The sequence below is a fragment of the Mustela putorius genome, unplaced genomic scaffold (assembly GCF_011764305.1).
Source record: "Mustela putorius furo isolate JIRA1106 unplaced genomic scaffold, ASM1176430v1.1 tig00003909_pilon_pilon_pilon, whole genome shotgun sequence".
NCBI lineage: Eukaryota > Metazoa > Chordata > Mammalia > Carnivora > Mustelidae > Mustela > Mustela putorius.
In genome coordinates this window covers 33,150,441-33,172,053 of record NW_025422057.1, presented here as the reverse complement: position 1 = coordinate 33,172,053, position 21,613 = coordinate 33,150,441, and the positions used below count along the sequence as shown (strand labels likewise).

Below are 21,613 nucleotides of genomic sequence, written 5' to 3'. Positions count from 1 at the left end.
CATGGATAGTTATGGTTTGACTGTATAGCTTAATTTGATATGTGCTGTTTTTCTTTTTCTGTGTAAGCCCTGACCTTATATACATTTAAACATATCCTATAACCACCAGCAATGGCTACAGAGTACCTGAACAATTTGTTTATTAATGGAATACTTAATTATTCAATGGATGACTATAGCTATAAGAGTTGCTCTTCACGGGAGACAGTTTTGCCTCCCAGGGAACATTCATCAATATCTAGAGATGATCTGGTTGTCAGAACTCGGGGGCCGTGACATCTGGCAGGTAGAGGGCACCGTTGCTCCTAATCACCCTGCAATACACAGGACAGCCCCCACAACAAAGAAATATCCAGCCTGAAATGGCATAGGGTTGAGGTTGGAAAACATGAACGAAATAATTTATTTCTTCTAACCTCTCCCACCCGCCCCCCACATCCATTTTGAAGGAGGCTAGAGGGCATGGAAAGAAAAGGCACTAGCATTTATTGAGTGTCTACTATTTTGTCGGTCAATTTGCTTTATATAGATTTTCATTTAATCCTCCCAACCATCCTGCCAGATAGGCACAATAATCCCCATTTTAGAAATGAGAAAACAGAGACCTAGAGGGGATATGTGACTACTGAGCTGAATAGTTATGGGATTATAACGTCAATCCCATAGTTGAACTGCAATGGCTATTCATCTATTCAAGACTATTTTTCAAGTGCCTAATATATGTCTCACTAGTGTTAAGACAAGGATGCAGGAGATCCCGATGCCATTCTGTCAACTTTAACGTGCCCCCTCACAATACCTCACGGTCAGCTCTGTTCTAAGCCCCAGGATGCAGCAGGGAACAAGGTAGACAAAAATACTTGCCTTTGGGATCTACATTCTAGTGTGTCCATAGGGACTTAACACTTCCTCTCACCAAACCTTGTCTCAACTGCTGTTTGGATTTGCAGTAAGCGGCCCTGATGGCCAGATGTATTACACATAAATCATTAACCCTTTAAGTCTTCTGTAAAAGGTGTTATAATGAAAAACGTTTGCTTTGCTGTATTACACATCAATGCTGTAATGTGATACAGAAATAGCTGTGTAGGGTATACATGCTAATGCCATTTTATCACAGAGTCAAACACTGCCAAACACCATTGTTTAGAAAATAATAAAAAAACAGATACAAATACATGGAAGGAGAAATAGAAGTCATGACCTCAACTTGAGAGCTGCTGAATTCACAGAAGTCCTACTCAACAGGGCTTTTGTCTGGTACTCAGCATCATCAAAGGCTGAAGAGAGGATGTAAGATCCACGTGTCCTCTCGGGGAACTCGTGATGTAAGTCTGCTGTTCCCATTGGTTCACTCAAGCGTATCTTCTCTCCAGTCTAAAGGACTACCTGACCCAGAAGGAAGGGAGGAAGGAGGCAAGAATGTATGGAAGGAAGGGAAAAGGGATGGATGGAAGGGTTAATGAAGGGAGAGATCGAGAAAGGGAGAAAAGAAGGGGAAAAGAAAACAGAAGGAAAGTGGGGGAAGATGGGGAGCAAAGGGAGAAGGAAAAAAATCTATCGAACACCCTGATGAAGAACATCTATTTCATTTGACTAGAGACTATTTTGTTTGTTAGGTCCATTAAATGAAATGGGAATTGAAATTTGGGTCTTAATGAGGCCTCTTATAAGAAGGGGTCCCTGGTATAACATGTGCTTAGCATCCAGAAATTTTCAAGCTCAAGGGGACATCAAAGTCAGTCTTCAAAAAGAGAAGCATGAATCTTAAGGGTCAGACAGTGAAAGGGAAGCCCAAACCTCTCTGACCAGGTGCTAGAGGTAGGAAGGAGGTGTTATGAGGAAACAGGTTAAAGCTGACGGGGTGAATATGACCCTTAGGTCTCTTGCCTCTTCATCGCACACTTAGGTTGACTCATATGGCATTGCCAATATTAGACTGTTTTTGATCTACAAAAATGCAGCGCCATATGGTTCATCCTAAATAGTCTCTAGGAAGTGCCACACAAAGATGAATAAGATCCAGTTCCAACCTGGGGGAGCTCCGTCTGGCAAGAGCAATTAGGCAAACAAATATTTTCTCACTGAGTGCCTTTGTCCCCAAGTTATGTTCTCCTTGCTAATTACGCTGTTCTTCAAAATACCCTTCTTTCCTTCCTCCTTCTCTCCCTCCCCCCCTTCCTTTCTTCTTTCCTCCCTCCATTCCTCCCTTCCTTTCTTCCTTCCTTCCTTCCTTCCTTCCTTCTTTCTTTTCTCCTTTCCTTTCTTCCTTTCAAGGAGAGATGGATAGGGAGGATTTGAAAACCAAATGTCCCTCTGACTGCTCAGCACATCAAGTTAGCTTTCCATTATTTACCACCTATAAATAAATCTGACATTTGTTTGAGCTATTTAGTTTCTTTTTTAAGATTCTAGGCTTTAAAGAGCAACTTCCTCCACCTGAGACCAGCTTTTCCCACTCACAGGCAAACAGGAATCAGCAAGGAGTTATCATCTGACTCTCTAAATTGCATATCCTAGAGAAGAAGTTTACAAAGCTCTATCATATTCTTGACCTCATTATAATCTCCTGGTGACCTTACAAAAGAGGGCGTAGCACGGCCCCTGTGGACAGATGAGAACATGGGGGTGCACCCTGCATTCAAGCTGCTCCCCAGAAAGCAGTGGTAAAGGCAGAAGTTTCCTGGGGTCTTTAATTGGATGTTTCATGCCCTCTCCACCAAGTCAGTTCTAGCAGGACATGGTCTGAGGGGCAAACATGACTAGGGAAGAAAAAAATCCGGAAGACAGGGACCCTAGCCTCGCTCTTAGTCTCCAAGCCCAAATAGTTGGAATGAGACCTATAGCTTGAGTCAACTGGTTCCCACTCTGGCCTACCACTGAAGCTGCATCAAGGGGCCTACCTGAGCCTTTATATAGATGCAATTAGTTCCTAAGGAAGCAACAAACTTATCTCGCTTTCTTACACATTTATCTCAGGAGACTTAACTCCTAAAAAGAGAATTATAGACAACTTACTATACTATATATACCCCCTTCCCCTCAAGCTAGCTTTCAGAAAAGGGAGAATTCCTTACATTTCAGTCCTTACAATGCCAGTCAAATCCTGGGACCCTCTATTTATTATTTTATTTTGGATTACTGTCCCTATGTTATATGTGTTTGACGTTAATGTTTGAATAGTTTATATATATCGACAAGGTTTGAATTTTTCTGCTGGCTGTGTATTACTTTTAAAATTACAGGGTGAAAATGCATTAAAAAAAATGACAAAAGTCTCTAAACATTATATCTATTACTTTCTGTTAACACCCATGAGCCTTCTTGGTAATGATTTCCTTTGGTATCACGTATGTGTCACTGTGACTGAAGCCCAGTAGGGGCAGGACTGTTGGCATGCATGTATAAAAATATTTGGGGAAAATTGTCATCAATCTAGATGTGTTGCAGAGCCCCTGCTGGTTGCTTAGAAGTGGGGGACCCAAAAGGTGCATATAGCAGTCCCCAACCTCAAGATGCCTGTATGTTCCCAGTCAGGCAGGCAGGATGTCTTCCTTTCAGCCTTCACGATGACATACAGGTAAAGAGGCAGTGCAGGGTAGTGGCTGAGGGTGAGCTCTGCCACCAGACCCCCTGGGTTTCAAGCCTGATAGCTGTGGGATAGCCACTTAGCTTCACTGGGCCTCAGAATTCCTTATGGGTAAAATGGGAGTGATAACAATAATCTGTAAAAACAGGGAGACAGGGGATAAGAAGGTGCTTAGGAGTACCTCGCTCCTAAGGTTGTCCTAAGATCAAATGATTAAATCTATGCGAAGTGCTTAGAACAGAGCCTGGTAGGTAGGAAACACCATTACAGAAAAATCAACTAAAATGGCCTGCCTAACCTCTATGGGTCCTGGATCAGGATTCCAAATGCTGCAGTGTTTTCATCCCCTTTAAACATTCTGTATGAAATTAAAATAACTGCACTTGAACCGCCGCAAATTCAGTGAGACACCAACTGCAGCTGGGAATCTGCACGGCAGGGAGGCTGGGAGCACCCCAGATGGCTGTGGGCGCTGCTTTCTTAGCAGCAGAGCCCGGCGGCACTGAAACAAACGTGCTGTTGGAGCCAGTCTGCTCTGCCTCAGGGAGGAGACTTTCCAGTAGGTTCCACAGTCATCATCAGAGGTTTTCTCAGGTAAACCAGGAAGACACCAAAGTGGAGGAAATGGTCATCCCCTCTGCTGGGAAGGACAGACTGTCTGCCATTGGGAATGCTTGACCCCACTCAGCTAGTATCAAGGCAACTAGATGTTTAGTTGGACAGTTTCCTTGTGTCTTAAAAAATGTTTCTTATGCTTTGTGGAAGGCACCTTGAAAGAGCCTCCACATTGCTTTGGAATGGTTGCCATGGGAGGCAATGAGGCGGGAGGGCATGTTGAGAGCAGCAGGTCCATGTGACGGGGGCAGGCGGGTGGCAAGGGCAGTTCACAGGGTTTGCACTTTCTTCCTAAGTCAGTGTCTCGGTATAAGGGGGTCTAAGCATTCTCCTCCACTCTCTTCTTTGTCTAGATTGCTGCCCTTCCTCTCCACCATTCCAGCCTGCCCCATTCATTCATTCCTTTCAAAGTGTCTACTGAGGGCTTACTTTGTGCCAGGTACTAGGAATCTGGTGGTAAGAAGAGCATCCTTCCAGGACTTGCTACCGAATCAACCTAGAAAAAATTAACATGGATGAAATACATCCTCAAACCTTCCCTTGCCTCCTCTTCACTCCTGCTGATCGGTTCTGTCCGCTCCCCACTCAGACATTCTAGTGCACTCCTACTCCCTACCAAAACCTCTGGTCAAATTCATTGTCTCTAAATGGCATGGCTTAGGGTGTTGGCTCTCCTCATATCATTTCCTAATTATTAAAGATGAAGCCATAGCCTTTCATGGTGAAAAGCATAAATATGTGATTTAAGAGCTAGAATAGAACTTGTAGTTGATTCTGACCAAGTGATCGTTCACTTTGGAGAAAAGAAAACAGCCAGAGCTCAAACCCTGATATGTCATTCCTGGACCATGTCATTTCCACCTCCCCCTCCACATCCGCCCCCGCCTCACCCCTGGCTGCTCCCCAATCCAAAGAGCCCTGGAGAGGATGGACAGACAGGGGGTCGGCTTGGATGCTCGCCAGGATTCCCTTCAGTCATACCACATGCAGAATGACTTTTCCTGACAGTTCAGGTGGCCACGTCCGACTCCTTGCCTCTCTCTCCATCAGCCTTCTAATTTGTCTTCGTCTTCTTCCTAATAATACTTGTATTTGGTTTTAAAATCCAGCATGGATTTGACCCTTGCCTACCTAGCAGACTTTTGAAGAGGAAGGAGGTCCCCCACACCAATTCAGGCTCACACTCTTTCAAGCCCTCTCACTCTGGACCAGAAAGAAAAAGGGAAGAGAAGAAGGTCTCTAGACCTTCAGGACCCAATAGCATGCCTCTCTGGAATCACTTGCTTTCCACATAAATATCCCTCATGAGATGGACTCTCTAGTAAGGAGTAAGAGAAAATATGACAAAATCTTTATAGTGATTACTTCTTCCAGGATGATTATTATTTCATCCTTTAAAAAATAATTTTTACACTTTCCAAATTTTCTTGAAGAAATAATAAGCATTATTACATATATAGTATATATGTATGCATGTGTATATATATGTGTGTGTACATATATCAGAAAATATATATATGCCAGTTATATATATATCACTAATATATATAATATGTATCAGTAAATGATGAGATGCTTAAAAATACTAAGGCATAGAGTTCTGTCTACTTAGAGAGGCAAAGAGAATAGATGATCTCAGCTCCTGAATTGAGCATTTAAAAGTGCTTAGGCATTAAATATTACTGGTTTTGACAATAACAAAGAAATAGATTAGTTTTATAGTCTTGATTATCTGACATAGGCTTAAATATTCATCTGCAGATGCCAAAATTTTCCCTGGAATCCATTTCAGTAGTGTGTATATAAAAAATACTAGCAGTTGTGTGTGTTAATTTTCACAATAAAGGAAATTGGTATTCTTTACTCAGTTTGGCAGATAGAGACAAAAACCAAGAGAGGTGAAATTAAGTTGGGAAAAGGCACACTCCTGAGAATGAGGACGCTCAAATGGAAGCCCTTGTCCACTTGAGACCAAGCTGGACCCCAAACCACCACACTGCTCTCAGTGATGCTGAGGACGAGACTGACAGCCAGTTTTACAAAAGACACAGAACATGTTTCAACCAGAGCATCTATTAGGGGAAAGGGAATAATGACATGAAGCTATTACTCTGTGAAGCTGTGGGGACAATGGAGGGAAAGGAGAAAGTGAAAAAAATTGAATGCATTAGATTGTCCATTTTGCTTTCCAGTAGCAAGACTCAATACCGAGATGGAATCTGAAGAATCCAACGATCCTAACATCAAGCCTAAAAACCCCAACCCTAACCCATGAAATGCTACCTCAGTCTCTCCAGCTGTTTAACTCATAGGCACCAGATCTTCACTCTTATCATCTAATGACCAAAGCTGAGCAGGCTTCAGGGAGCATCAGGGCCTTGCTACTTTTTCTTCCTGGCAGCTCTGACGCAGAGCCCTCAGGAGTCCCCTCACCCGCATCCCCACCCCCTAAGAGAAGACACCTTAAGCCTTGAGATGCCCATGATGATTTTTGAAGCTCCAGTCCCCCCTCGAAGCTGAGTTTCAGCTGAGGCAAGGAACCCAGAGAAATGGCTCCACGTCTGGACTGACTGCAGTCCTTAATTTCCCCAGATGATGAGGGCCTGATGCCATGTGGAAATCTTGTGAGAAAAACAAGACATCATCGGACCACTCGGATTCCTGCATGCTGACCCTGACAGTCCCTCACACTCCAGCCTGGTTACTTTGGGACTTTGTGAGTGAAGTAAAATAATTGATTTAGAATCACTAAATCTTCACTGGACAGAACCATTCCATACACAAATACTCAGCAATGGCGTCTGTTTCAAACCTCAACTTTATTCTTTGTTCCTTCTGAATTTAAAATAATAATACATGCTTGATGATAAAAACTGTCACAATCTGGATGTTTATATAGCAAAAGCGAAATATTCCAAATGTAAAAAAAATGATTCTCCTTCCAGATTTTTCTTTATGCATTGTTAGACATGTATCCTCCCTCCTCATGTGGGATTACCCTCTATATCCTACTCTCCAGTTTACCTTTTTTTTCTTTTAGGCATCATTCTGTGTCAAATCATAGAGATCTACCTCATGTTTTAAAATCTCCTGCAAAATAGTCCATGTTAAGTATAAATCATCATTTACTTACACAATCCCTTATTAATGGACATGTAGGTTGTTTCCAATTCTCTTCTCCTAGGGATAATGCTAGATTAAATATCTTTCCCCAGTGGAAGTGGGTCTTAAAATAATTCCAACTCTCTTCACTTGGTAAATTGGTAAATATTCCTAACTGGCCAGCTAATTAACGTGTGGAGGCATTTCATTGGTCTCTTCTTAACTTTGCAGATTCTGCTGATCTCCCGTGTGCCTTTTGTATCCTTCACTGTTGACCCATCAGCCCCCAGTGGAAGGGTGATTTATGTCAGGGCCCTTTACATTTGTTTTGCAGAGTAATTCCCAGCTTTATCAGCATTGTTTTCCTAAAACATTCTCTGCTCCAGTCCCTCCTGCCTGCTTTCTTCTTATGCAAATGTAACCCTGTCACTGAGGCCTGCCAAAGACTTTTGGGAAGCTGTCTCAACTCCTCTTCCTGGGCCTCGGAAGCCTTCCTCTCCTTTCTGGGTCTTACTTCCTCATGTTTCTGCCTCTTTTAGGAGTCCAGGCAGACTTCTCATGCCTACTTCTCATCAAACCTAGGCGTGAAGCTCCCTCCTATGTTGTTCAGAAACAGTCCACTGTGAACCAGTATTTCACTGAATTTTGGCAGTGGAACAGCGAAACAAGTCACACTAAGTGCGGTAAATCCATCCACCATTTCTGCCTCTGGCACCCCTCATGGTGCTCTGCCTCCGCCACCCTCTGGTCCCCAGAGTGAGAGCCTCCCTGTTATAAGAAGCCCTCAAAAGGCATAAAGCCTCATTTTACAGCCCAAGAAGGCTAGCCTGCCTTCATCAGTCCCAGCCCCTAACTTTGTTGACTTAAAAGTCACCCATCCTGTCATGGAAAAATGATGTCTCTCCACCCCAAAAGTCTTGTAGCTCCAAGTCCGTGTCTTAGCAGCTGCTTATGTGGTTGGCCTTCATGTTGGGTATGTGAGGCCTAGAGCTCTATCCTCTGGGCAGGAAGTGGAACTCCCAAATTTGCTCATTGTTCAAAACAACTACCTTGGAAAAAAGAATAAAAATAAAAGAACTGCCTTGGGCAGCATTGCAAACATGGTGCCTCTTCCTGGGCAGCCCTGCTGGCAGTAATAATTCAGGACTTGACTGTTTCTTCATCACATGCCCGCTGTCCTGTGACACAGCCTCCTTCAAACTTGTGTTTTACAACCAGTTGTAGTTGGTTTCATCCACTTAGAAGTTCACCGGAGAACTTTAAGACACATCGTGCTAGAAAATAAATTGAGACACATAACTTGGGAGTGATTCAGGACTAGACCAAGCCACAAGGAGTTCTCTTCTTTCAACCACTAGGCAGAAAGGTGAATTATAGAGACATTCTCTTGAAAAGTCCTTAGGGTGCCTGGGTGGCTCAATTGGCTAAGCAACTGCTTTCAGCTCAGGTCATGATCCCAGAGTCCTAGGTTTGAGTCCTGTATCAGGCTCCCAGCTCCACAGGGAGTCTGCTTCTCCCTCTGACCTTCTCCTATCTCACGTTCTCTCTCACTCTCTATCTCTAATAAATAAATAAAATCTTTAAAAAATACATTTTGAAAAAATGGGGCACCATTTTTGGTGGGCTTAGTCAGTTGAGCGTCTGCCTTTGGCTCAGGTTGTGATCCCAGGGTTCCCAGATCAAGCCCCGCATCGGGCTCCCTGCTTGGGGGGAAGCCTGTTTCTCCTACTCTCTCTGCTTATGTTCCTCTCTCGCTGGGTCTCTCTGTCAAATAAATAAATAAAATCTTTGAAAAGTCTTCTTTAGCAACATTTTATTAATCCTAATACCACTGCAGTCATAGTGTTTCTTTCATATAGCCAGTTTTCTAAATATTATTTCTTAGGCAAGCTCTTCTCCTTCTTTTCCTTTCCCCTTCCTCCCTGCCGCCCTTTATTGAGAATAGACCAGATGCCAGGTACCATCCGGAGTTATCTTATCTACTCTCCCTAACTTTCTTGTGACATGAGGTATTATCACCTCCCCCTAAAAAAATGAAAATATTGAGTCCTGAAGAAGATTCAGAATTAAAGTCACACAGCCAGGAAGTAGTGGCATCAGAATTCAAACCGAGCTCAGAATGGCTCCAAAGCAGTGCCCTTCTTTACATAATAGACCATCACTGAGACGGGAACATTCTGATTCAGTTCCCATTCTTAAGTTCCAAGGTTCATTGAAAAGAGGTTTCCAACCTAGTCGTAATTTCTAAAACTCAAGAAAACAACATAATGAACTTAAAAATAGGTTTTAAAAGTCTTGAATGTTTGCACTTGAGAAATCTCATATTAATTAAGCAGGTAGAAGACAGAAGAGTTTTGAGAGTCTTTTAAATGGAATTTGAGAGAATTTTCAAGGACTTTGGAGGCCAACAATGTACGCTTTTTTTGTTTCAGTTTAGTTTTTATTTTTTTAAATCTTTTTTTTTTTAAAGATTTTATTTATTTATCTGACAGAGATCACAAGTAGGCAGAGAGGCAGGCAGAGAGAGAGAGGAGGAAGCAGGCTCCCTGCTGAGCAGAGAGCCCGATGCGGGACTCGATCCCAGGACCCTGAGATCATGACCTGAGCCGAAGGCAGCGGCCTAACCCACTGAGCCACCCAGGCGCCCTAGTTTTTTTTTTTTGTGTGTGAAAAAATTTCATTAGAAAAGTATATAACCGATATGGGTGCACATACACACACACAATACTGGTTAAAAATAGAAAATTATCAGAATCTACATCCCTTCCTACTGTTATGTCCACACTTCTGCCATATGGACACATTTCCCTTTTCTTGATACCATCAGGACTACTCCTTACTCATTAGCTTTGATTAGAATTATTCTAGTGACTCACGAAAGAACAAATAGAAAGGGAAAGAGAAAACAGTTCCTGTGCAGTAAAATAAGAACTGGAAGAAAAGGAAAAGAAATGTTTAAAGAAGATGGATGGAGGGATGGACATATGTGACAAAGTTGTTTTCTGAGGTCAAATGAATGGAACTAAAAGAAAAGAAAAATATAAAAAGGGAGTATATACTTTGGAAAGAAGAAAGGATGTGCTGGCAGGGGGATAGGTTAGACAGGTCCCCAAACTCTAGAGCTACTGGCACTATTAGTTGGGAGTTTGGCCACTGTCTAGAGCAAGTGAGAAGGAGAGAGGGAGGAGCAGGGGCAGGCTGAGTGTGAGATGAAATGGGCACTGTCACCCATTTAGTTAGTCATCATTTGGGACACATCTCCTAGACTGAATGTCTAAGAGTATGAATATCATCTTCCATTCTACATAAAAAGATCAATGTCCAATACCACTTTGTTACTGGTTTGTTAGCTTCTTTTTTGCCATAATACGTAGAAAATGCCATAAATACTGAGTGAGCACTGAAGCAAAGAGACCAAGAATTGAATATACAATAGTAGGAATCTGAGTAGTATCTTAGAAGAAATAAAAAAGGTACTGCAACTAATTTAGTATAGTCAGGAAAGAATAAAAAGGATTCATAATTAAGTTTTATCATAAAATGCATCTATTTAGTTTGATTACAGTTTACATCACTCTTTTTTTTTTTTCCCCAGGAGCCTCGCAAACAACAATCTCCAGACATTACCAAAAGATATTTTCAAAGGCCTGGATTCTTTAACAAATGTGTAAGAGGATCTAAGACATCACTGATTAATTAATTTACAATAGTTAACAAAGAAACTTAGTATTAATTTTTAGAATTTGTAATTGGCTTTAAAATTAAACTATAATTTTATAATTTAAATTTTAAATTTGCTTAAATTTTTGAGTCTTCTATCGTAAAGACTCAAAATATATATTCTATAATCTGAATATATAGTGCCCAGACTTTCCATGGGGCAAAGTGTGTGTCTTATGGGTGGGAGCACTGATAAGGGACTTTGAGGGGGTGGGAAGAAGAGGCCCCAAGTGAAATTTCAAGATGCCTTTTTTCTCATGAGGTCCAGGAAATGGGGCTACAAAGGAAAAACATAAAGGAGTCTGGGAAACTGACCGATGAAAGGTTACACCCATGGGTTGGTCAGTCAACAGAGAAATGGAGCAGGAAGTGGGGGAAGGGAGGCAAGTTTGCCTTTTCTCTCCTTAGACTGAACAACAACTCTAGGCTTAATCCCCAGGAATTTGGCTTAAGCCCCAGGAAGGGAATGAACTTAATTATTTTTGACCCTTTTTCAAACAAAAGAGCTTTCAAACTTTGACTTTTAAGCCTCAGAGTGAAAGATCTTTGTAAGGAATTTGTATATTTTGCTGTAAACAAAGCAAGTAATATATGCCTATCTCTCAAAAGCAATTTAGCTTCATTAAGTGCCTTCCAGACATTAGAAGGGTATTTAAATGGTTATAAGGTAGATATAGGAAAAATGAAAGGATATATGTAAACATAAAGGTTTTTTTTTTTTTTTTTTTAATCAACTCAGGTACTTTTCTATAGAATATATGTTCAAAACAACTTTTCTCCAATAACAAAAGATCTGAGTCAAGTATTTTCTCCTAAAGTATTTAACTTCAAATCAATAAGCTAATGGAAAACTGTATGTGTTCCTTGTGGTATTTCCCCAGCCCCTCCTCAGTGCCTGGTACCCCAAGTCCTGAATGATGGCTTATTTGCAAGAGAGTACCAGAAGAAAGACACTACCAAAAAGTCTCAGACAGATCACAGTTAGCTGTTCTGGTTTACAATCACCCAGAAAACTTGCCAGTCATTATTTGGGGTCAGAATATTCTTGGAAGATAAAGTCAGTCCTGGGAAGGTCTTCAAAGTTAGATGATATACCATGGCTTATTTGGACATTGTCCTCTGGCCCATCCTTCTGTCAGCCAGTGCCACACATGAGCAAAAACCAAAACAACAACAACAAAGAACCCACTTGAAATTGGCTCAGTCTCTAAGGAAATCCCGTAATGGGTTTGGCCTCTTGGGTCTACTCTAATATGCCTAAACCAAGAATTATCTAAGTACAAGGATCCTTGATAGCTTATCTTTTCATGGATTTCTTGGTTTTCTTGAATGTATCCCCCAAAAACATTTTTAAATGCTTCAACATTTAAAAATTATTTGTGTGCTGTGTGAAGACTAGGCAATACCTATCTTGGGAATTCTGTGTGACCAAGAAGGGTTTTAGGAAGGAACTGGAATTTCTGAACAGAAGCAGTGCAAATAAACAGAAAACTTGGTGAGTCAGGATCATATGTGGAAATTTAAACGATCGTGCTGTATAGTTTATTACAGACAAGAGCTGCTGGATGTCTGAGTTAACTCTGGTGTGTCAAAGTCATTTCCTATTAAAATTGAATTTGTAGACCATGGAATAGGATCAGGATGAATTACATCTGTGAGGAAGAGCAAAAGCAAATAGTTCGCTTGATTTAATTAAATATGATATAATAAGCACTATATTCTGTCCTCTAGACCTGCTCTGTCCAATATGGTAGCCACACATGTGGTCACCGAGCAGTGTTCCTAGTGTAACTAAGGAACAAAGCTTTAAATTCATACTTAGTTTTTAAAAAATTAAGTAGAAAACTAAATTTAAATTGAAAAACTGATTCTCAGTTCAGCTATTGCAAAAGTTAATTATGTTTGGAACAACTTGGATGTGTGAAACTATTTTTTTCTGAGTATAAATTTTATGAAATCTAAATACAGATCACATACTTCTGATGAAAATTTAGCATCAAACTGAGTTATGCTCTAAGTGTAAAATACACACTAGCCTCCAAAGTCTTAAGATTTTGGGGATGCCTGGGTGGCTCAGCTGGTTGAGTGTTTGCATTCAGCTCAGGTCATGATCCCGGGGTCCTGGAATCAAGTCCTGCACCAGGCTCCCTGCTCAGTGGGGAGCCTGCTTCTCCCTCTGCCTCTGCCTGCTGCCCCCCCACTTGTGCTCTCTCTTTCTCTGACAAATAAATAAACTTAAAAACAACAACAAAGATTTAATGTTTTTTAAAAGTATAAAATACCTCATTAATAATGTTTGTTGGCTACACAGCTAAATGATTTGTGTGAGATATTAAATAAAATATATTATTTAAAAATAAATGCCAACTTATTTTAATATATTATTAAAATTAATGTCACCTATTTCTTGTTACTTTTTTTAGAAATATAGAAAAAAAATTTAAGGTTTTATCTATTTATTTAAATGAGAGAGAGAGAGAGAATGAGTGGGAGCAGAGGGAGAGGGAGAAACAGATTCCCCACTGAACAGAGAGCCTGCTTGATTCCAGGACCCTGAGATCATGACCTGAGCTGAAGGGAGATGCTTAACTGACTGAGCCACTCAGGTGCTCCTACAAAATTTTAAATTACATATGTAGTTTACACTATATTTCTATGGACAGCACAGCTCTAAACAGAGCTGCCTTTGATCCAAGAAGGAAATATTTATGAGGTTCTATAGACTGGGTGGCATTCAAGAGTGTGCTCACTGTGGGATATCTTTGAATTCAAAGTGAGTTGTCAGTCACGTTCAAGGTAGATGATGGAGCATGATGTAAAGCCAGGTAAAAGCAATCTGCATATGTTAATTGCTGAGGTAGAGGTCATACCTGTGTAGGTAGGATCCTCATACAGCAAAATCAACTGAAGTTTGTCTTTCAGGGACCTGAGAGGGAATTCATTTAACTGTGACTGTAAACTCAAGTGGCTAGTGGAATGGTTGGACCACACCAATGCAACTGTTGAAGACATCTACTGTGAAGGTCCCCCAGAATACAAGAAGCGCAAAATCAATAGTCTCTCGCCCAAGGATTTTGATTGCATCATTACAGGTAATGTATTCCAAATCATTCCACCTCATAAAGCTAAAATAAGGGCTACATTTTGTGTGTGTGCAGGAATTGATATTTTTAATATCTTTAAAAACCGAACGACCAATTTTAATTTTTTATGATAAAGCATTAAAACTTTGTGGGTTTAAAAGCAAAGTAAAATTATCATTTTACTATTTCTCTTAAATAAATGTATCTCTTAAGGATGTTTGAGATCTAGCCAAGGAATGAAGCAAGCATTAGCACACAGTTATTCATCATCATTTCCTGTTTTTGCAGAATTTGCAAAGTCTCAAGACCTGCCTTATCAATCACTGTCCATAGATACTTTTTCTTATATGAACGATGAGTATGTAGTCATTGCTCAGCCTTTTACCGGAAAGTGCATCTTCCTTGAATGGGACCACGTAGAAAAGACCTTCCGAAATTATGACAACATTACAGGTATGAAAAGCCTGACCGTATTTTGAATAGGAAGTTAAGCAGGTTGGACCGAGGGCAACAGAAAAAGACAACTGGCATGGGGGGATGCTTGGCCATGCTTAGAGTACTTTAATCCCCATCCGTACCATTTACTAAATGATTGGGGATTTACTAAACCTTGATTTCCTGACTTGTAAATGGGAATAATAATACTTAACTCATAGGGTTGTTGAAGATAATGTATTCATAAGATAATGTCATCACATATTCAAGAAACAGCATAGAACGTAGCATAGTAAATGACAAATGTGAATTATTTTTCTTCAAAAGAAAAGTATTGGACAAGGAATCATGAGTTTTAATCTAGGTTCTGCCACAAACCAGCTGGGTGAGCCACTCACCCTTACTGGGACTTCCTTTTTCTTATCTATAAAATAAAGATGTTATTTTAGATCAATGAGTCACAAGCTCTTTTGTACAAAGTGACCCCCTCAAAATGTTAATGTACTCCTTGTCACAAAAAGGGGTTCTGGTCCAATAAATCTGTGAACCGTATCTCCCTCTTGGAGATTCATAATAATTATGCATTAGAGGCCCTGAGAAGTCTAGCAGTGATGAAGCCTCTTGCCAGTGTTTTGCGCATTTAATTTGACCTTCGGAACTACTTTTCTTCCATGAAAACTTTTACTTATGTGACTTCTTAATTTTTCTTCTCATTTCAACAACTTAATGGTTTTTAAATAAGTTAGAATATGGGCCTCCCTCCAAAATGTTTTCATCGGCTTTAGCTTCTAATACCTTTAGATCTGTTCCTGAGAGCATTCAAACCTCTATGTAAAAGATTACACTTCTTGGGTGGGAAGAGTTATAACTCAGTTGTGTTGGTGGCTGTCCACCCCACTGCTTACAGGATCAGGAAAGGTCTGGGCCTTGCTTTAGACTAAGGTGCCCAGGTGAAGGGATCTTCTCCAAACTGAGGTCCTCCCAGAAACCTCCTTCTTTCTCAAGGAGGAAGGTCATACTTCCCTTTCTCCCAAAGTGCCCTGAGTTTTCCAATGGACTGCAGCAGCTTTGTACAGTTTAAACCAGGTTCTTCTTACCTGTGTATAGTCCATCAATTATTCTAGATGAATCTTAGAATGAACATTTGAAGGAGAAATGAATCACATATATGCAGACTTTCAGAGGACATCATCTTGTCTAAGATGACAAATATATATTCAATATGCCATCATTATGACCTCCCTTACCCCAGAAAGACATCCTAATCAATCACAGTGCTCTTGCTTATGGAGTGCAGACAGGACTACGAATCCTTCTCAGCACAGTTATCCAACTCATCAGTTGATCAATATTGATACGTGGTTGAAGTCTAGTGGCCATTCCTGATCTAGGCCAAACCCTCATTGTACAGAAGAGAAAACTGAATTCCAGAGAAGTTAAGTGACTTTCCCAAAGTCACACAACCAGTTGAGTTCTGAAAAGAGTCACAAATAGGATAATTTCATCAATTAGTAGAAAGAGCTGATGCAGAACTTACTGCTTTGGAGCTCCTAAAGTTAAAAAAGGCTTGGGCCCCAGATTTGCCTTGCTTGCTTTGGATTTCCTAGAGCCAAGCTCCCTCTAATCAATATTTGCTGATAAATGATATTTATATTTCTTTTTTTTTTAAGGTTTTATTTATTTATTTGACAGAGAGAGAGATCACAAGTAGGCAGAGAGGCAGGCAGAGAGACAGGAGGATGCAGGCTCCCTGCTGAGCAGAGAGCCCGATGGGGGGCTCCATCCCAAGACCCTGAGACCATGACCTGAGCCCAAGGCAGAGGCTTTAACCCGCTGAGCCACCCAGGCGCCCTGATATTTATATTTGCTGATAAATGCCAAACTCTTACTTAAAGGATATACTGAACAAGGACACTGATCCATATTGTCTCTGAAATTTCTCAAAAGAAGTCTCTGGAGTATCACTTGTGACTATACCCCTCTTTCATTTTTCTCAAGAATTTCTCTTCCTTATCTTCTCTCTTGCCACCAATAGCCTAAGCTTCAGGTAAATGACAAATAGCATCTTTGTCCTTTCCTAGGGGAAAATCGCATTATTTTTAGAGCAAGAACCCTTTCACACTAGGAACAAACCAATTACAGGTAGAATCATGGGCTACCCACATCACTGCTTAAGACTTTATAGGGTGGTTCTAGAAACTTGTGGGATCCTAGCCCAAGTTGGAAACCCTAGAATAGCTCACCTCCCTACAGATTGGGTTAAAAGCATAGAGACGCTGGTAGACTTGGGTTTGAATCCCAACTCTGCCTTCTCCTAGCACCACTGAACCTGTCTGAGTTTCTGTCTGCTCATCTGCAAAAGGAAGGATAATATTTATCTCTTCAGATTGTTGGGAATTTTTAATGAGATGATTTGGCAAAGCGCAGAGCTGGTGCTCAATAAGTGGCAGTTTTCACTAGAATTACTGTAATTAACTCATGATGTGTCAGGGAAAGCAATGCTTGCTTTCTGCAAGTAGTGAGAGGAGAAAACTCGGGCAGTAGCCGTGTGCCCTATTAAATGTCTAGTGCAGGTTGGATGTGACTTGACAACTCAGTTGTTGGTAACAAGGCCTCGTGAGGCACAAAGGCACAGAACCTCAGGGTCTTGCTGCCATTGGGCCTTAGAGATTGGCCTTGCCTATTCAACCAAGGAAATCCTTATTCTAGGCTGATTTTGGTAGAAGTTGCATGGCTTCAGGTTGCATGTTTACATGCTGCAGAAGACGATGGCCATTCTACTAATCTCTCATTTGTCTTTTCCCAGGCACATCCACTGTAGTGTGCAAGCCTATAGTCATTGAAACTCAGCTCTATGTTATTGTGGCCCAGCTGTTTGGCGGCTCTCACATCTATAAGCGAGACAGTTTTGCAAATAAATTTATAAAAATCCAGGATATTGAAATTCTCAAAATCCGAAAACCCAATGACATTGAAACATTCAAGATTGAAAACAACTGGTACTTTGTTGTTGCTGACAGCTCAAAAGCTGGTTTTACCACCATTTATAAATGGAATGGAAATGGATTCTACTCCCATCAATCCTTACATGCGTGGTACAGGGACACCGATGTGGAATATCTAGAAATAGCCAGAACACCTCAGACACTCAGAACGCCTCACTTAATCCTTTCCAGTAGCTCCCAGCGTCCTGTAATCTATCAGTGGAACAAAGCAACGCAATTGTTCACTAACCAAACAGATATCCCTAACATGGAGGACGTCTATGCCGTCAAGCACTTCTCGGTGAAAGGTGACGTGTACATTTGCTTGACAAGATTCATTGGTGATTCCAAAGTAATGAAATGGGGAGGTTCCTCCTTTCAGGACATTCAGAGGATGCCATCACGAGGGTCCATGGTGTTCCAGCCTCTTCAGATAAATAACTACCAATATGCAATTCTTGGAAGTGATTATTCCTTTACGCAAGTGTATAACTGGGATGCAGAGAAAGCCAAATTTGTGAAATTTCAGGAATTAAATGTTCAAGCACCAAGATCATTCACGCATGTGTCCATTAATAAGCGTAATTTTCTTTTTGCTTCCAGTTTTAAGGGAAATACACAGATTTACAAACATGTCATAGTTGACTTAAGCGCATGACACCAAATTCTGTGGCTGCCACCAGAAACTTTCTACAGTACATGATCCGGATGAACTCAATGCATGATGACTCTTCTTATCACACTTGCAAATGAATGCCTTTCAAACATTGAGACTGCTAGAACCAAGCACTACCAGTATCTCCATCCTTAACTGTCCAGTCCAGTGGTGTGGGAAGTGACCTTTTATAAGACAAAATTGAATTGTGTGACTGTTCTTTGCAGTGAAGATGTGTAAATAAGTGTTTAATGGTATCTGTTACTCCAAAAAGAAATATTAATATGTACTTTTCCATTTATTTATTCATGTGTTCAGAAACTGCCAAATAAAATGTTTACATTTTCTTTCATATCCCAAAGGTAATTATTTACAGTTGTTTTAGTCTCGGTGACGGTACACTGAGGAAATAGGTTATACAATAGGGTTATGTTATCTTATGGTACGATAAGGAATGAAAACGAAACACTGATATTCATTACCCAAGATTTATGAACAGGTTTATCAGCTGTTTGGATTTGGAACATTCAAGGGTGTTTCCAAAGGTGACGGCTTTTAAGAACATTTTGTGGTGAAAGGGTGACAAATTTAAAGTGGGGTAGAGAAATTTGCTTATTACAAGTAGCCTGATTTGACATAAAGAATAGTGAGATCCATCCTTTTCCTATCTGATAGCTCTAGCTAAAAAAATTCTTCAAAAAACTTAGAGACAAAGAGAAAGTCAAGTTTTTAAATTTTAAAAATGCTACTTAAGGACTTTCTAAGTGTCTGACCCTAGAATCATCTGAGAGCTGATTGAGGTAACCTTAGAGTACATGCCTCAAATTCACTCCATATGTGGGCCTCTTAATCTTATCAAGGAAGCCTCACTTCTAGACATCAGTTTGGATGTTACTGACATGCTGCAGAGTGTGCAGGAGGCTCATGTTTGATTTTCCAAATTTCTACACCCGGTTAACATGGTTTGTTAGCACCTAGCATAGTGCCTATAGGGTAGGCTCTCAAAATTGCATTCGAAGACGCATCTGTGTCCTCCTGTTATAATGTAATAATAAACTTCACAAGTCCCTTTGATCTAGTCAGTCCTATTTATTACCTATTAAGAATGGGGTATTGTTTCTATGGTGTTAGGGAGCAGAATTCAGGAGAAATAGGGCATGGCCCCAGGGCATGGACCCTTGTCCTCTGGGGCCTTAGACTAATTGGAGGGTTAGGATAGAGAAACCTGCAGAGTAAGTTGTAAATGCCAATCATCATCTTAACATTCTGATTATAAAGGTCCCAGGAGTACCAAAAATGAGTTCCTGGAGGAAGTGGTCCTTGTTTGAATTTAAAGGGGAGATATGGTTTCAAAAGGGGATCGTGGCAGAGAAGATATGCCTGGCATGAATTGGTTCTGTGTCAATCAGAGCTTCCTACAGCTTTTATTGCACCCTGTATTCCTTTGCCAAATGAATGGGTAGGGGGAGGAGGGCAGACATTAACCCCTCTGCCAGCACCTATCTGGTAAACTAGAGGCACCAAAGGTACACAGAGTAGTTACACCATCTCCAAGAAGCAATGCCTTGGGAAGTTATGCATAGGAGCCAGATTTCTTTACCACGTGGGAAGATATGAACTGACAATAGAGTTATGGGGGGGCAGGAAGCCTTACCCACTGCTGATCTTGCACACAGGAAGAACTGGCCTTTGAATTTCTTTTTTTTTCAGTCCCCCTTTTCTATAAGCAGCACATATGCTGTTGAAGAACACCTGCTTTGTACAGAATGGGTTTAAATCCAGCCTTGCCATGTACTGACTTTGTCCACAGGCAAGTTACTTAAGTTGTGTCTGAGCCTCAGTTTCTTTATCTGCAAAGGGAAACTATGCCTACTCCAAGGACAGTGGAAGGATTAAATGAGATAAAATGCACTCGGTGGATTGAATTTTCCAAATATGGCCACAATATTTCTCATCCCATGTGTTCTATGAGAACCTTGCTTCCACCCCATCAACAGGTGGTGCCCAATTCTGTTGTCTTTAAGTGTGGGCAGGCTTATAATCAATAGAATGTGGTGGGAATGATGCAGTTTGACTTTGAGCCTAGATCACAAAAACAATGAAGCTTCTACCTTGTGAACTGGGACAATCGTTTTTGGAACCCTGAATGGCCACCCACAAAGTCCCATGAGGCTGAGGCCACCATCTTGAGGAGGCCCACCCAGCTGAAGTCCCATCTAACAGCCACATCAAGCACCAGCCCTGTGAGTGAAGATGCCTCGGGTAATTCCAGCCCTGAGCTGTCAGACCTACCCCCACTGAGGCTCTGGATGACAAGACATCCCCACAGTACCTGGTCCAAATTCTCGACCCACAGAATCTATGAGCATCATGAAACGGTCAATTCAAGGCATCTAAGTTTTGGGGTGACTTGTTACACTGCAGCAGTAATTGGAAATGCACACAAGGTACTTAACACCGACCTGACACAAATCAGCACGCACGGAGTGTGCCGACTCCACACCCAGAATATTGCATGCTTCGGGGTCATGTTCTACATTTATTACCTTAATGCAATTCACAGCCGTTTCATTTGTAAAGGATCTCTCCTGTTGTCAATATGCTGCTGGTGTTCTAACTCTGTGCCAGGCCCTCTGCTGAATTCAGGGATGCAGAGATGAAAGGCTTGGATTCTTCTCTGTTTGTTTTCACAGAAACAGTGACTATTTAAAGTAGCAAACCAACTCTCTAATTCACCTGAAACCTGAGAGCCAGAGATGTGAAGCGAGCAGAGGGAGGTAGCTCCAATCCAGGCCTCTGGAAACTCAATCCAGACTCATCTTTATCACATGGTACTACCCTTTGACAGCTCAGGCTCCAGTCCGAACCTGGGACTGTAGATGGGGAAGAGGTGAGGAGTGAGTAGGCTGACAGAAATTCAAGAAAACCTGAGGAGGAGGACATGTGGTGGGATCTACTTTCTTAGGAACTGGCCAGTCCTCCCTGAGACCTGCCCTCCTTTTTCCCTGTACCCTTCTTCTGCCCTCTACTGTAAAAGTCTGCCTCCTCTCTAGTCGCAGATGATTGGACCTGGAGTGACCAGTGGGTTGGGCTCTGCCTGAACTGATCCAGTTCTTTCTTCTGGATATTTCTAATTAGGACAGCAGAGGCTGGGTCATTTAGCCACAGGCACCAGATTTGTAAAGTGACTATCTTAAATCAGGTTCCCTCAGAGCAGTGGTATTTATTGAGAGAGTGCTCTCTTGGTACACCTGTAAGGGACTGAGACTAGGACAGGGGAAGGTGTTAGACAGAGATGTCCTTTCAGGAGAAATTGGCATGGATTGGTTCTGTGTGAATCAGAGCTTCCTACAGCTTTTATTGCTTTTATTCAGACTGACTCCACGGGGAACTCCAGAGTGTGAATTGTACCACACAGTGTGTCCTGCCT

At 41.3% G+C, this 21,613-nt stretch overlaps 1 protein-coding gene across 2 annotated transcripts in view; it reads left to right on the top strand.

The window, feature by feature from the left end:
• LGI1 (leucine rich glioma inactivated 1) overlaps positions 1 to 20,781 on the top strand; it is a 41,375-nt gene extending 20,594 nt beyond the window's left edge. For both annotated transcript variants that reach the window (XM_045068440.1, XM_004749641.3), the window contains 4 exons: positions 10,902 to 10,973; positions 13,949 to 14,118; positions 14,398 to 14,562; positions 17,351 to 20,781. In XM_045068440.1, the coding sequence (XP_044924375.1) occupies positions 10,902 to 10,973; positions 13,949 to 14,118; positions 14,398 to 14,562; positions 17,351 to 18,186 (1,243 nt within the window). In that variant the 3' untranslated portion in view covers positions 18,187 to 20,781. The remainder of the gene's footprint in view (positions 1 to 10,901; positions 10,974 to 13,948; positions 14,119 to 14,397; positions 14,563 to 17,350) is intronic.
• Positions 20,782 to 21,613: the final 832 nt, after the last annotated feature.